We start from the raw sequence: 14,686 nt of genomic DNA, 5'->3' as shown, positions 1-14,686 counted from the left end.
CGATGGAATGATAGTAAAATAGTTAAAGAGAAACTTTGTACTTCAAAGCGACTTGACTACTGAAACTCTCTTAGATCGTGTACGTACGTCTGTGCCAAATTTCAATGATTTGAAATCCTCACCTGGCAGCGCGATGATCGCAGATCGTACAGAGCAATCTGTCCATTCTTGGCGCCAACAGCAAGGCGACGGGATTGGGGCGAGTAACTTACCATATTGAATCTGAAACAACGGGGAAAACGCGTTGTAACATTTTATCGCTAACATGATAAGCAGAAGCATTTAGTAATTTGACGTAATTTGAAGTCCATTTCCGATATTTTTTGGTTTCAATTAAGGAGGGACCTTAATGCGGATAACTCGAGCTAAGTAGCATTAGCCGTGAGCAGTCGCTCTTTTATCCTCAGATTCAACGCACACGTGAAAATGCAAAAATTACAAAGGGTAGGAAAAGAAAGAAACTGCTCGCTTAAATACCTCATCCCTTTAACCCTAGAATGCCACTTTAAAACTTTTCTTTGGACGACATCAGATAATTTTACTGGTCAATGGGGTCCCCTCATGGTAAAGGTTAAAACTGTGGGGGTTTTTTGCTCAAAATTCATTATGTAGATCGAGACTAAGGGTCACGCAAATGACGGGAAAATGTACTTTCACAAGACTACCGCTGGTCAAACGTAGCTTTTTCGGATACACCTCCTAAAGAATCGCATGGATCATGAATCCTTTAAGAGCGACGAGCCTTACCGTGGCCACCTAACAAAGTCTTTTACATATTGTCCGCCAACCAGGATGATTCCGTTTTCGGATTTTAGTAAAGAAACGCAAAACCCGCTTTTGGATACAACAATCCGGATTTGGATTTTCCCAAAGAAACGCACCCTAAGTTTCACTGATTATAAAGAAAATAGAGCACTGAGACAAATATTCTGGTAGGACGACAGCCAAGCTTAAGTGTTGCACGTACAAGTATTCTCGTGAAAGGGGCAATCAAAGCCTGCTTTACCTACAAAGGCCAGGAAACAATTCAGTCATTCCTTTTTCCTTCAGCTGTCGTTGATCCAAGCAGTAAACAACAATATCAACAACCTAAAAACATACCATAATAAGCTTTGTAAAAAAACATAAAATCTGATTAATACACTCGAAAGGCTTGACAAAAAGCGAGAATGAAAATCACATGGCCTGAATGACTGCATAACCACAGAAAGGTACCGTATTTACTCGAATAAGCGCCGCCCTCGGACAGCCGCCGCATTTGGGACAAAAGCAAATAAGCGCCGCCCCCGAATAAACGCCGCGGCTATTATTCGAGGAATTTCGTCAAATTAAAAAAACACTACAAAGTAACACAGCTTGAAGAATTTCTTTGCATCAAAACCGCGTAACCGATGTTCTTCAGTCCAAAGTGATTGTATTTCACTGCTCGTGCATTAAAGTGCCCCTGTGATTAAAAAAAAAAACACCTGTGCCCCTGTGATAAAAAAAAAAAACATCAATTCCTTTGTTCTTCTTCAGATTTTAAAAGTGGGTTTGCTTAACATCTCACTGGCAAAATTTGGAGCTTTAATTTTTACCCAAAGGCCGTTTACTTAGAGTGTAACTTCTGGACTTCACGATCCGCCATTTCTCACGTTCAAAACTGACCGATTGGAGCTCAGAGGGTTGGATCCAGGGAAAAGTGACGTCTCACCAGCTTAAAATTTCAGAGTGTGAATGCAGCTTATTGCATATGCAAAAGGCGAGTTTCAAAGTCTGAAAGTCCAAAACCCCCGTGTTGCATACACACACATTGCATTCTAAAACTAGTGAGGCTTTGAAGTCATTTTCTCCTCGATCCAGCTCTTCAAAATCTTAAAGTTAGTAATGGCGGACAATGAAAGTGCTACTATGATTAAAAAACCACTTCTTGTTTTCTTCAAGTTTTAAAGTCTGATTGCTTATCACTTGACTGGCCAAATTTTGGGCTTTGATTTTAATGGCGGACCATTAAATAGGAAAATTCCAGCTAAAATAAACAGGTATCTTTTTGAAATCAAGAATTAAAACTTGGGTCACTTACTTTTTAGTTAGCATAGTTTTAAAATGTAAAGAAAAATGAAATTGATTTTTTGGTCGTAGTAGAACTTTAAGTAGGAAAATTCCAGTTTTTGAAATCAAGGCTTAAAACGTTGGTCGCTTAGTGCTTAGTCAACATAGTTTTCAAATCCAAAGAAAAATAAGATTGATTTTTTGGTCACAGGGGCACTTTAAGTAAAATGCCGTAAGAGTCAAATGTTGACTATCAAAAGACGTTTCTGTTAAACTCCGTACAGAAATATTTCTGTGTGGCGTCCAATTTTTAAATAAGCGCCGCACTTGAGGCGCGAAAAATTAAATAAGCACCGCGGCGCTTATTCGAGTAAATACGGTATGTTGAGGCATCCTTGGAACTCGATATTGAATTTCCATAATACGTACGTCCGTGAGAAGGTCAACAACTTCCTGCTGTGTCTTTTCGACCATCAGGTCAATAATTCGCAGTATCTCATGCTTAGCTCGGTTCAATATTGACGTGCTGTGAGCTTCAGTATTTTGAGAGGGCTGGTGACGCACGTGACTGTAAACCGCAATGGCCGCTGGGGAGGGCTGGTTGAAGGAAATTGAGGATGCAGCTGCTACACTTCGTGCGACCTGATGGGTACCAAAAATCGTATATAGTTTTGAAAACAACATAACCTCTACCGTACACTAAAGCATCAAAAAGATCCTTGACGTTTATAGCCCCTTGACTTTCCCCTTTAAAACTCGTTTCCAAGTGATTTGTTCTATTTTCACTTTACCTCCTTAGCAATAGTTGCAATGAAGACCGCTGGTCGTGCCGTCGCGATAAGCGAGAGCGCATGCCTGGCGGAGCGATGTGTATCTGCTGATGGAGACAATGGCAGACCTTTCCTAAATGTGAGGTCACGATTCTTACTGTCAGCAGAAAGCTCTAACAAAGCTATTAGTACCGCTGACACGTCCATATATGGTTCCCAAAGCGTAAAACCTCGTCCAATCAGATCAATAGCTGCTCTTCTGACAGACGTGTGCGCTGTGAGTGGCGAGGAAGGCGGTTTGAGTAATAGGTACATGAGAGCTTTGCCAGTGTGACGAACTGTAGTGTAATCCATTATTACCTCACCGCCTAAAAAAAGTCAAACAAATTAGCAATTATTACCTTGATGGCTCATTAAGTGGTGCGTTGCGCAAAGGCACACTCACTGGTTCCTTTTGAAACCAATACTGGATTTTTTTTCTGTTTTTTCTCCAATTCAGGTTTGATTAGCAAAAACATGATATTGTACTTGTATTAAGTGCCCCTGTGATAAAAAAATCAATTCATATTTTTCTTTGGATTTCAAAACTATGTTAACAAAACACTAAGTGACCCACGTTTTAAGCCTTGATTTAAAAAGACACCTCTTTATTTTAACTGGAATTTTCCTATTTAATGGTCCGCCATTACTAACATTATGTTCTTGAGAGAGCTGGATCGAGGAGAAAATGACGTCAAAGGCTCACTAGTTTAAGAATGCAATACGTGTGTACGCCGCAGAATTAATATGCAGCACGGGGGTTTTGGGCTTTCAGACTTTTAAACTCACGCTTTGCATATATAACAAGCTGCGTACACACGCTGAAATTTTAAGCTAGTGAGCCTCTGACGTCACTTTTCCCTGGATCCAACCGTCTGAGGTCCAATCGGTCAGTTTTGAACGTGAGTAATGGCGGACCGTGAAATCCAAAACTTACACTCAAAGTAAACGGCCTTTGGATAAAAATCAAAGCTCAAAATTTTGCCAGTCAGGTGTTACGCAAACACACTTTCAAAATCTGAAGGAAAAAAGGAAGTGTTTTTTTTTATCACAGGGGCACTTTAAATACATTTTAAATACGTCTTGTGCAAGCTGATTGCATTACATTACATTCGTGCATTTAACAGTTGCGTTCACCGAGATCTTTTCACATACTTTTACTCCCTTTACCTGGAGTTTCACTAAGTTTGTCGAGGCGTCGGGAACTTGTGCTCATCTTTTTCTCACTGCCTCGACTCGAATAAACCTCAATTTCACGCTGAAATTCCGCGCCAATAACGCCCATCAACACGATAGCGGTTGCTTGGCGACGGCGCATATCATACTGCAATAACTTCTTGACGTTGTTCAAAACAGTGGTGACGTCATCTGACGGAAAAAGGACTTCATCATCTCCTCCTTGAACCTCGCCACTGCGCTCTGACAACACAAATATAATAATTTAGGTACTTCAATTCCAAACACCAAAGCGGTAACTGTGTTCGACGATGAGAACCAATCGCGACCTCGGAGGGAGAAGCAAATCGTGACAAAAGTGTGTTAAAGAATTGCCTTTTACCTAACCTGTTTATTCAGGGTCATCTTTTAGGATGGGGCACTGGTAAGTAATCGTTTGTCAGTTGGGAAACTGGTGACTTTATTACCTAATCCATTTTAATAATGGTTTATTTCACCAAAAGGCAGGGGAAAAAACAAAAAATCATATCCGTTTGCAAGGGTCTTTACAAAGACAGCAACTTCTACCGAAACTTTTTAAAACTTTTCCACTTTCGTTGTACTACTTGGCCGCAGGGATTGAACACACGACCTCCTAAAATGAATTGCTCTTCTAATTAGAAAAAAGGAAAGGAACTTTATTTAAGAGTCTAGTCGTTCTAGGGCTGGAGCACTAATTGGGGACACTTTAAACTGAAATTAACAATGAACCCAAATCAAGTCAAATGTTGATTTTTGAGTAATTATACCCATTAGAAAAGTCATTACAAAGACGACACTTTCTTTCCATAGAGCTTTTATCTGGCATCTGGCTTTCATCTGGTAGGATGGTATACTGTTTAAGTGTTACGCTGTTCTCCACTGCACTAATTGTATTCTAAAACCGAATTATTATTTAATATGTGAAAGTGTAGTTATATAATCTTTGCCCTTTCAAATGTCTTCTTATCTGGAATATATTTGTAAGCACTGCTCACCTCAACTAGCCTTTGCTAACTACGAGCAGTGCATAGCTTTGTGATATTTTTATACAACATGCAAAATAAAACTGAAACTGAAACTGAAACTAAAAATGGGAAAGAACAAGCGACCTCCTAAACAGCACGGTGATTTTCTAGCCGTGAAACTAAATGGTGTTGTCTAACTGACCTCTTCGTTATATCACTTAAGATACTCGTCATCAAACTATTTCTGAAACGCAATGGCACCCGTTTTAATATTTTTACGTACATTTAAATTCTCCTTAAAGACTAATTGTTTTTATTTTCAAATTTTAGCTTCGAGCTTAAGAAACAAAATAGTCAACAATGATTTAATCCGGTTTTTTGAGGATATTGTCAATAATTATATCTCAAAAAGTATCGCGTTTCTGAGTAATCAGTGGAAAGAGCCATGATGGAAAAAATGATGGAAAAAATCCTCCCCGATATGTGAGGTTAAGCTATGAGATGAAGACAAGGATAATAAGATAAGCCTGAAGTAATCAATAATTGAATCAAAACACTAGTTACTTACCAAATCCAATGAGTGGGCTGGGTGGGGTAGGAGTTGCATCAGCCCTTTCTCCTTTGTCCTCACCCACACCCTGCGTGTCAAGTGTTTTAGGTAACTGTGGAGCCCAGGTATCCACCACTTGTTTGCGACCGTCAGTGCCGATTCGCCGCAGCTCCGCCAACAAAATGGCCTGAGCTGCCTCACGCACCTAACGAAGAAGAAAACTTGACTTACAAAGATACGGAACTGAGGTAAGATGTTTATTTTAGGGCCCCAAAAGAGCAACCAAGAATGAAAATCAATTACGCTTCCGCCGCAATGTTTCCGTTTAAACTGCTTCAAAGATTTCCTTCCAATATTTTAACCCGGGTTCGTGAAACGATCAAAGCCCACTTTTAGGGTGTGTTCGATTGACCGTATTCCGGAATAGGAATACGTGGAATATTAGTTACAAATCCTTCGTTTTTTCGGAGACTCATATTAAAATTGTCGAGTATCTGCTAAAATGCTATTTTTAACATATTTTTATTATCCTTGCTGCCTTGAAACGCGCTAAACATACCGTTTTAATCATCATTCCACGTATTCTTATTCCGGAATAGGGTCAATCGAACGCGACCTTAATTAGGACTAATCACGATTTGCGTTTTGAAACTCTCTGCCGTACTTTATCTTATCTTATCTCGAAGATCATAGGATGCAAAGACAAAGTCTTAAATGCTATCATGTTTTGATGATACAGGACTATTAATAGAAACATAATTTTACAACTAAAATTGAAGAGTAAAATAAACCAAATGTCTGATGGAGATACGAAAAGGGTGTTGTATACTTCACACCTCAAGGCACCGATCCTGCCACCTTCTGGCTAAAATATGCAACAGTGGTGGTCTGAAAGACGATACTTTCAGAATATCAGCTAGGAGACAGCAGTGCAATGCAGCCAGCTGACTCCAGCCAGCTTTGATGTGCGCGCGATGATTCATGACAACTTGTGCGTCAACATCGCTCAATCCTGGTGGCTTGCCGTTTTCATCATAGCTCGACGAGCTAGAGGGAACATCTAAGGCAGTGCTCGTTAAAAGAGCAAGGCGCTTTTCTTTGGGTACAAAACTAATCTGATTCATACTCATCAACGTGTTTGCGACAGATACAAGACCGACCAGATGAAGGGTCGTTAGAGCAGATGATAACTGCCAGCGCGACTGAAAACAAGTCCTCAAAGCTGAAGTAGCCTGTTCCACAAACGGTTTCGGATTGATTTCGAACGCAGTTCCTTTCCTTAGGTCTTCAATTTCATTAAGAATGCCTTCATTACCAGAGAGTCTAATCAAAGTCGTTTCTGCATCGGCGTTAATTCTACTGCTACCACCCTCTTCATACCATCCTGGTAACATCAACGAAAGCCGGTTTCCTCGAGTAAGTAGCCCAAATGAAACCGGTTTGACTGGTTTTAAGAGGCCCAGTCTGTCCACGCAGACCGCGTCCATGTTAGGATCCAGATCCCACGAGTGAAGGGAGGAGATCATAAGCTGTGCAACATGATGTGTTTCATTCACAAAGGAAGTCATTTTCTGTCCCGGAGGACCCTGGGGAGAACCGGTCCTGGTCGGTTGAGTTGTTGAGGTCTTTTTTCGTTTCCCTGCCGACAAAGTAGCCTTGGAGCTGTCGGTGTTTCTTGAAGGATTACCTACAAAAGGCACGAAAACTATTGTTAATAGGACATTTGCACGATGACGAAATAACTACCAAGACTAAAATTTTGTCATTTTTTTCTTAAAAAAATAGATAATCGCGCTCGTTGGAATTATTTGACCGCTTTACTATTCGCAGTAAAGGTGACGGACGGATCATCAATGGTCTACTTCAGCAAGGAATTCATGCCAGATTCGAAAACAACCACCGCGCACAAAGTAGTTTTTGCTTTCAAAACGCTTGTAAACGCGTCAAACTGGAGAAAACTCTCCCCAACTCTTATGAAATCATCCGCGATTGTTTCTATCTGCGTGTTGAGACCTAAGGTTTTATATAGCATTTCAAATTTGAGAACTTTCGAAGGAGACTTTCGCACCGTAGGTAAAATCAGCTGGATAGAAAATGAAACACAAAAACCAGATAGAATAAAACCGCATACAATGCATGATAGCTAACCAATGTGAGTCAATTACCGGTGAGTAAAGGGTCTTCTTCAGTCAATAAATTGCATATCAGTGCTTCAATATCAAATATGAGAACTTGTATTTCTGGATCTCTAACACCACACTTGGTGGACATGACTTTGAGCGGCCCGCAAGATGTAGTCTCACTAATGCCTTCACCTGCATGAAAAAAGACAACATTATACGCACAAGGAAGGTAAACCATGCCAGGCATCACGATAAACGAAGACAACCTCGATGGTTTCATGATGTTAAAGATTGAATTAAACTTGATTGAAATGCCGCAACATAACCTGCACTTCAAATATTTAACAATTCTTTGCCGAAGGCGAGGTGAATATCGGTGAATAATTGTTTTCGCATAATTACGCTTTAAAACAATTAATTTCTTCGTCTGTCACCTCGACAAACGGCTTGCAGCCATTTTGAAAAAACCGCTTAGGTGATTATCGCGTAATAACCACCTCAAGGGGAACCAATCAAAGGAAGGAAAGGAAGCTTATTTAAGTGTCAAGTCGTTCTAGCGATGGAGCACTAATTGCGGACACTGTAAACTGAAATTAACAATGAACACAAATCAAGTCAAATGTTGGTTTTTAAGGAGAGGGGGAAAACCTCTCGGTGCAGAATACAGAAACCAACAAACCCACATATGACGACGAGCCTGGGAATCGAACCCGGGCCACATTGGTGGGAGGCGAGTGTTTCACCACTGCGCCATCCCTGCACCTCAAATTCCTGACAAATTCAGTTGGCAGAGCATTGTACTCACATCGCAGATGTCATGGGTTCGAATCCCGTTGAAGACGCCTGAATCATATATCATAGATCTTTATTTACCCTCGGATTTTTAGAGTAGCTTGGTGTAGTTAATATCTCCGAGCATTTACCCTCCCAACCATGATACACCACAGAAGACAGACCACAACACCGGGAACTACATGTCCTACTCTTTGCGACAAGTGTGCGGGTTCTTTTACGTCCTACAGGATTATGAACATTGAAGGGTTGTGAGACGGGACCTCCGGCTTATCGTCCTTATCCGAGACGACTAGAGAGTCTAACCATTTGTAGATGTAATTACAAAGGCAGCACTTTCTCCTCAGTTATTTAAAGACCCTGAGTGTTGGTCCGGCCGGAGTTGAACTCACGACCTCCCGCGTGACAGCCCGGTGCTCAACCAACTGAGCCACAAACTGAATTGTTTCAGGTGTCAAAAAGAGACAATAGCTAAAATTGTGCAGCTAAGTGCGAGGATCAACTTCCACTTTCATCCGAATTGTTGAACATAAGAAAACTCCATTTACGTGTCCACAACATCCACGACTCAAGAAGTAATTCTCCGCGATGGAAGATCCCACACACTGACACATTTGTTTGCTCGGCAAGTATTAAGTGGCAACAAACATGTCACTTGAAATGCGACACTTTCCACTTCACAGACCTGACCAGTCAGACCGGGAATTTGGAAGGCCTAACTCTAAAACGCCTTCAAATCAACGCACTTCGAGGATGACAGATAATCCCCCAGAAGAATGCGAGGGATTATTATGCAAGTGTTCCTTCAAATTGTTGCATTGTTTTTTGCAAACTGACGGGTCTGGCCGAACAGTTCTGACAAAAGGAAAGCGCCCTTATAGACTAGTGCTATCTTAATTAGCTCAACCTCGCCCACTCTGTGAGATAATAAAGGTTGAATTGTGCTCACCTTGTCGTTAAAACCTTACATTTTATTGTTTTCGGTGCATTTTTGGTAGAGTACCGCAAAGCAATGTCCTAATAGCAGGTTAAAGAAATTTCCCGAAAGTGCGGTGAAGCTCATTCAAGTTTTAATTCAGACAATGTGCCCTACGAATACTCCATAATTGTCATTACTTGCTCGGTGCTGCTCATAAATTTCCAGAACTAAGCCCACTCTCTGTCAGTTACGGTCACATTTGGACCTTATTCGCTTGTACATTTTGCTTTCCCTAAACAGATACTTTGGGGTTTGTAGGCAAAATTCACACGCGTCAAACTCCACTCACCAGATAACTTTGAAGACAATGGTGGACCAGCGGAGGAGGACTGACTACTTCTTCTCAGTTTTTTGACGGCAGCCGAAGCAGCACCAGTAGGTAGGTTGGATGTGAGGTGGGTGATCTTTCGGCTTAATGAGCTCTTCGATTTCGAAGGTACCCCTGCTGAATTTGGTTTCTTTTCTTCATCACACGCTGCTAAAATGTTAAGTGCAACTTGCCCGCTAACACAGCGATCGAGATGACCTGCGAAAAAAAAAGAAAGGAATTTTATACTCTTTTGGACACCAAGGAATAATATGCTATTTCTTATCAACTCTTCATTCCCTTCAATAAGCTGCTCTACTCTTGAGGCAACATACAACCGACAATTGAGATATAAAAACAATTAAAGTGGCACTATGATCAAAAAATGACTTCCTTCCCTTTTTCTTCAGACTTTGAACGTGTGTTTGCTTAACACCTGCCTGGCCAAATTTTGAGCTTTGATTTTTTTCCAAAAGCTGTTCACTTTGAGTGTAAGTTTTGGATTTCACGGTCCGCCATTATTCACGTTGAAAACTGACCGACTGGACCTCAGAGGGTTCGATCTAGGGAGAAATGACGTCATTCATTAAATAGTTCAAAATTTCAGCGTGTAAACACAGTTTAATATGTATGCAAAACACGAGTTTAAAACCTGGAAGCACGAAACTCCCGTGCTGCATATTAATTCAGTCGCGTACAATCGCATTGCATTCTTAAACTGGTGAGTCTTTGACGTTGTTTTCTCCTCGATCCAGCTCTCTCAAGATTTTAATGTTAGTAATTGTGGGAGGCGCGGTGGCCTAGCTCATGGTTAGAGTGCTCGAATCCGGATCGAGTGGTCAGGGTTCCGGCCCTGGCCGGGGACATTGTGTTGTGTTCTTGGACAAGCCACTTTACTCTCATGGTGCCTCTTTCCACCCAGATGCATAAATGGGTACCGGTGAATTTAATGCCGTGGGTAACCCTGCGATGGACTGGCTGGCATCCCATCCAATACTCCTCGTCGCTTCATGCTACAGAAACCGGGATAAGCTCCGGCCTAATGGGCCACTTGGCTCGTAAGCAGACTTCACCTTTTTTTTAATGGCGGACCATTAAACGGGAAAATTCCGTTTAAAATAAAGAAATATCGTTTGAAATTTAGGCTTAAAACTAAGGTCACTTAGTGTTTAGTTGACATAGCTTTAAAATACAAAGGACAAAATATTTGATTTTTTTATCATAGTACCACTTTAACAAAACGCCGTTCTGAAGGGAGAAGTGATCCTGGCAATTATAAGTCAGGCCACAGTTATTCAAAAGGTGGCTAACGTCATCCACTGGATAGTCATATATCCGTTGGATAGCGCTATCCACCTTTTAAACAACCGTGGCCAGATAAGTGCGTGGATCACTTTTCCCTATCGTCTATACCCGCCACTTCTAATTCATACATTTATTTAATTCGAAAAGGCGTTGCTTCAAAAAACGGCCTTTTGCGGCCATTTTGTTGCTTGCAGTTTACATCGTTATCGGTAAAGGAGAGAATGATCGTCGTTGGCACTTCGACCGAAACTCGGGAAGCGATTTTAAATAGTGTCTCACCTGTTTCCATCTGCCAGACGTACACAGAGCCATCAGTACAGCCAACGACCAAAAAGTCATCCAAAGCCCGCCATTTTATTATCTCTACCGGAAACGCATGAAGTGAAGCCAACATAATGCACTTCCGCTCACGCAGCCCGAGTAGCGCGACCGAGTGGTCCTGGGCGACAGAACAGATACAACTCTGGACACGATTCTAGAACGCAAAGATTTCAACCGAAAAGAACGAATGTCAATTTTATTTTTAAACCAAGAGAAGCAGAAAATCTCTCTCTACATATGCACCACGACTGACAAGATTAATTTATCTCGCTTCACCTCATTTTATTCCTTGTTTAATTCACGGAAAATGTATGGTATCGTTGCTTTAAAAATATTTTCAGTAGAAAACTCACACTGCAGTCAGGGGGAGTGCACATCAGTCTACACAATTCCCCTCCGTGGGTAGAAAATGTGTACAGCAAATCTCCAGTGAAGATATCCCACAATTTTACAGAGAAATCAGCTCCACCAGAAACCAAGAACTCCTTGTCATAGCGTCGATAGTCATCATGTGGATACAGCAAACAAGTCACTCGGCCTCTGTGTCCTAACAGGACCCTATGTGCAGGCCACCCTAAAGGGGAAAAAAAAGATCGTAAGGAGGAAATATCGAATTCGTTAAAAGTTTGGGAAACTTCGGTACGTCTTCGGTACGGACGGTATTTTTATACACCGCACATATCACAGACGGTCAGAAGCTCATGACTTTAAAGCGTTTAACTCTGTTTCAGAGTTGGGTTATTTTTTAGTTTAAAATTTTCCTTATTTGGATGTAACGTAGCTCATGCATTTTCCCGCGCGTAAAGCTTCGATCTTATTTTTGTCCATATTTGGGCATAAAATTGATGTTCTAAATTCCCCAGCTTTGTTCCAAGGAAAAGAGTTTCCAGTAACACGCTTCAAAGTCATGTGCTTCTGATACGGTTTTCAAATCTCTCTCTGAGGTGAGATATAGGTAAGATGTCAGCAAATAATGGCACTATCAGTCTATATTTATCTCACCAACTCACGCATGAAGGTCAAAGATGAAGTGTTTATTAACAGTGTTTATTAACAGGAATGGTTGTGAGACAGGGCCTATGGTTTATTATCCTTATCCGAGAAGGCTTGAAAGTCTAACCATTTGCACATGAAATTACAAAGGCAGCCCTTTCGGATCAGTTGTTTTTTAGAACCTGAGTGTTGTTCCAGCTGGGGTTTGAACCCGCGATCCGATGCACAACGAACTAAGCCAGCATTAGTCGGTGAAAAGTGATTGACGCGTTTCGATCCATCTATGTCTAATATCTGTCTGTGTCTTGTTGATAAATACACAGGCTCAAACCATTTAAGACTCAATAAAATCATTGCTGTACCTGAACCGAGTGGTTGTAGCAATTGCTTGATGGCTGCCTTCGCGGCGGATATGATCACAATAGAGCCATCTTCTCTTCCACACACGACGAAGTCAAGAGCGGGTAAATATAGTGAGGCACTCACAGGAATTGCACCACCTAAATCATCCTGGGAAATCAAAATAGTCCCTCCTCAACATACATTCATACATACATACATACTCAACTGACTCACTCCCCATAAGGGCTTTTTCTTAGTGGCGAATGAAACAATCAACGAAACGATAGAACAGAACAACTACTTCAAAATGCAGCTGAGAAGTTGAACCAGAGATTACCAAGATCAAAATTAACGAGTGGCCAGAACGTGTCTTGAACCCGGGATCGCCAAATCTCAAGGCAAGAACACCAAAAAACTGGGCCGCACTGCCTCCAAAGATTCAACGTAACTTCAAACAGAAGGGCAGCAGAGATTTTCCATCTCTCACGAAATGAACGGAATTGTTTTCATACAGTCCACGCATAACTTCGTATGGCTGCAAAAGACAATTTCAAACTTACCAGTGAGTCAATCAGTCCGCACGGCTTCTCCGCCATTTCCCAGCAGTCAGCATAACTACTCGAAACCACAGGTGGAATACCTACAAGATTACGGCTGAAGTTAATATAGTCACTAAGACTACGTCGGTGTATTTTCTTAATTCTGAGAGATTTTCAGGTTTCGTGTCGATTTAATTTTGCGTTAGCAATGCTTAGAGTTGCGTGGATTTCTCTATGGTTTTCTGTTTAGACAAAACATTCCCAGTAATCCGCGAGTAAATCCTCTTTGGGGTGCAGGTATGGCGCAGAAGTGAAAGCATTCGCCTCCCACCAATGTGGTCCGGGTTCGATTCCCAGACTCGGCGTCATATGTGGGTCGAGTTTCTTGGTTCTCAACTCTGCACCGAGAGGTTTTCTCCGGGTACTCCGGTTTCCCCTCTCCTCAAAAACCAACATTTGACTTGATTTGCGTTGATTGTTAATTTCAGCTTACAGTGTCCCCAATTAGCGCTACAGCGCTAGAACGACTAAACACTTATTAAGTTCGTTTCCTTCCTTTCCTTTAAAGATGTCACGGACAATGTCACGCGTGGGCCGCGTGATCGGGCACCACTCGTACGATAGAGAGCTTGCTCGAGATCTACACGATGTCCATCTCAATAAATGTGAAATTATCGCACAAAAATCAAAAGCAGAGATTTATGCTTGGGCCTCTTAATGGCTTATTTATACGAACGTCACCTTAACAGTTCCATTTTCTTTTAACAACTTCAGTATGCCTAAATGTGTATATCTTCCTAACAGACCAAGAGTCAGAACTTACCTTTTGTAGTGGCACTTAAGGCTTTGATTGTTTGCACGTTGTCATCAGTTAACTTCCATACACTGACACTGGAAAAAAAACACAGCAAAAGAACAAGTCGCTCGAAGAAAATCTTACGGAATAGGTCAGAGAGGGCAATGGTGAGAGAACTCACTTCCCAGTTTGACGCTTCCCAGACTAGGCGTCATATTAGAAGTGGATTGCGTTTGTTGGTTCTCTACTCTCTCTTCCGGTACTCCGGTTTTCCCCTCTCCTCAAAAACTAACCCACGATTTGATATGAGTTAAGAAAGGATCCTCTCTTGGTTAATTTGATTTCACTTCGGTACAGTGTCCTCAGTTTGTGCCTCAGCGCTAAGACAAGCTAAAACAAGACGCCTGATGGCGTTTACGTGGGATGCTGCTGTTTGGGTAAAATGTGAACGTTGGTTGCAAATGATGTTGTGAACTTTCACACGAAAACGCAAACTTATTGCTATTCGTTTTAGTCAACAAAGGCCGAAAACTATTCTTTTACGAATGGCGACTGTTACCATTCGTTCAAACGGCTCACTTCTCCGTACCAACTGATGCTTGGCTTCTGCCTTCACAATCTAGAAAAACGGCTTATA

The 14,686-nt window shown here is 41.5% G+C and overlaps 1 protein-coding gene across 2 annotated transcripts in view; it reads right to left on the bottom strand.

The window, feature by feature from the left end:
• LOC138008221 (WD repeat-containing protein 7-like) overlaps positions 1-14,686 on the bottom strand; it is a 40,687-nt gene that overhangs the window by 2,371 nt on the left and 23,630 nt on the right. For both annotated transcript variants that reach the window (XM_068855476.1, XM_068855477.1), the window contains 14 exons: positions 14,077-14,144; positions 13,275-13,354; positions 12,735-12,882; positions 11,733-11,953; positions 11,338-11,533; positions 9,736-9,972; positions 7,718-7,867; positions 6,389-7,239; positions 5,571-5,757; positions 4,011-4,259; positions 2,823-3,169; positions 2,461-2,673; positions 1,007-1,089; positions 123-222 (listed from right to left, as the gene is read on the bottom strand). In XM_068855476.1, the coding sequence (XP_068711577.1) occupies positions 123-222; positions 1,007-1,089; positions 2,461-2,673; positions 2,823-3,169; positions 4,011-4,259; positions 5,571-5,757; positions 6,389-7,239; positions 7,718-7,867; positions 9,736-9,972; positions 11,338-11,533; positions 11,733-11,953; positions 12,735-12,882; positions 13,275-13,354; positions 14,077-14,144 (3,130 nt within the window). The remainder of the gene's footprint in view (positions 1-122; positions 223-1,006; positions 1,090-2,460; positions 2,674-2,822; positions 3,170-4,010; positions 4,260-5,570; positions 5,758-6,388; positions 7,240-7,717; positions 7,868-9,735; positions 9,973-11,337; positions 11,534-11,732; positions 11,954-12,734; positions 12,883-13,274; positions 13,355-14,076; positions 14,145-14,686) is intronic.

The sequence above is a fragment of the Montipora foliosa genome, chromosome 6 (assembly GCF_036669935.1).
Source record: "Montipora foliosa isolate CH-2021 chromosome 6, ASM3666993v2, whole genome shotgun sequence".
In the NCBI taxonomy this organism is placed as follows: Eukaryota; Metazoa; Cnidaria; class Anthozoa; order Scleractinia; family Acroporidae; genus Montipora; species Montipora foliosa.
This window is presented reverse-complemented; position numbering and strand designations above follow the sequence as displayed.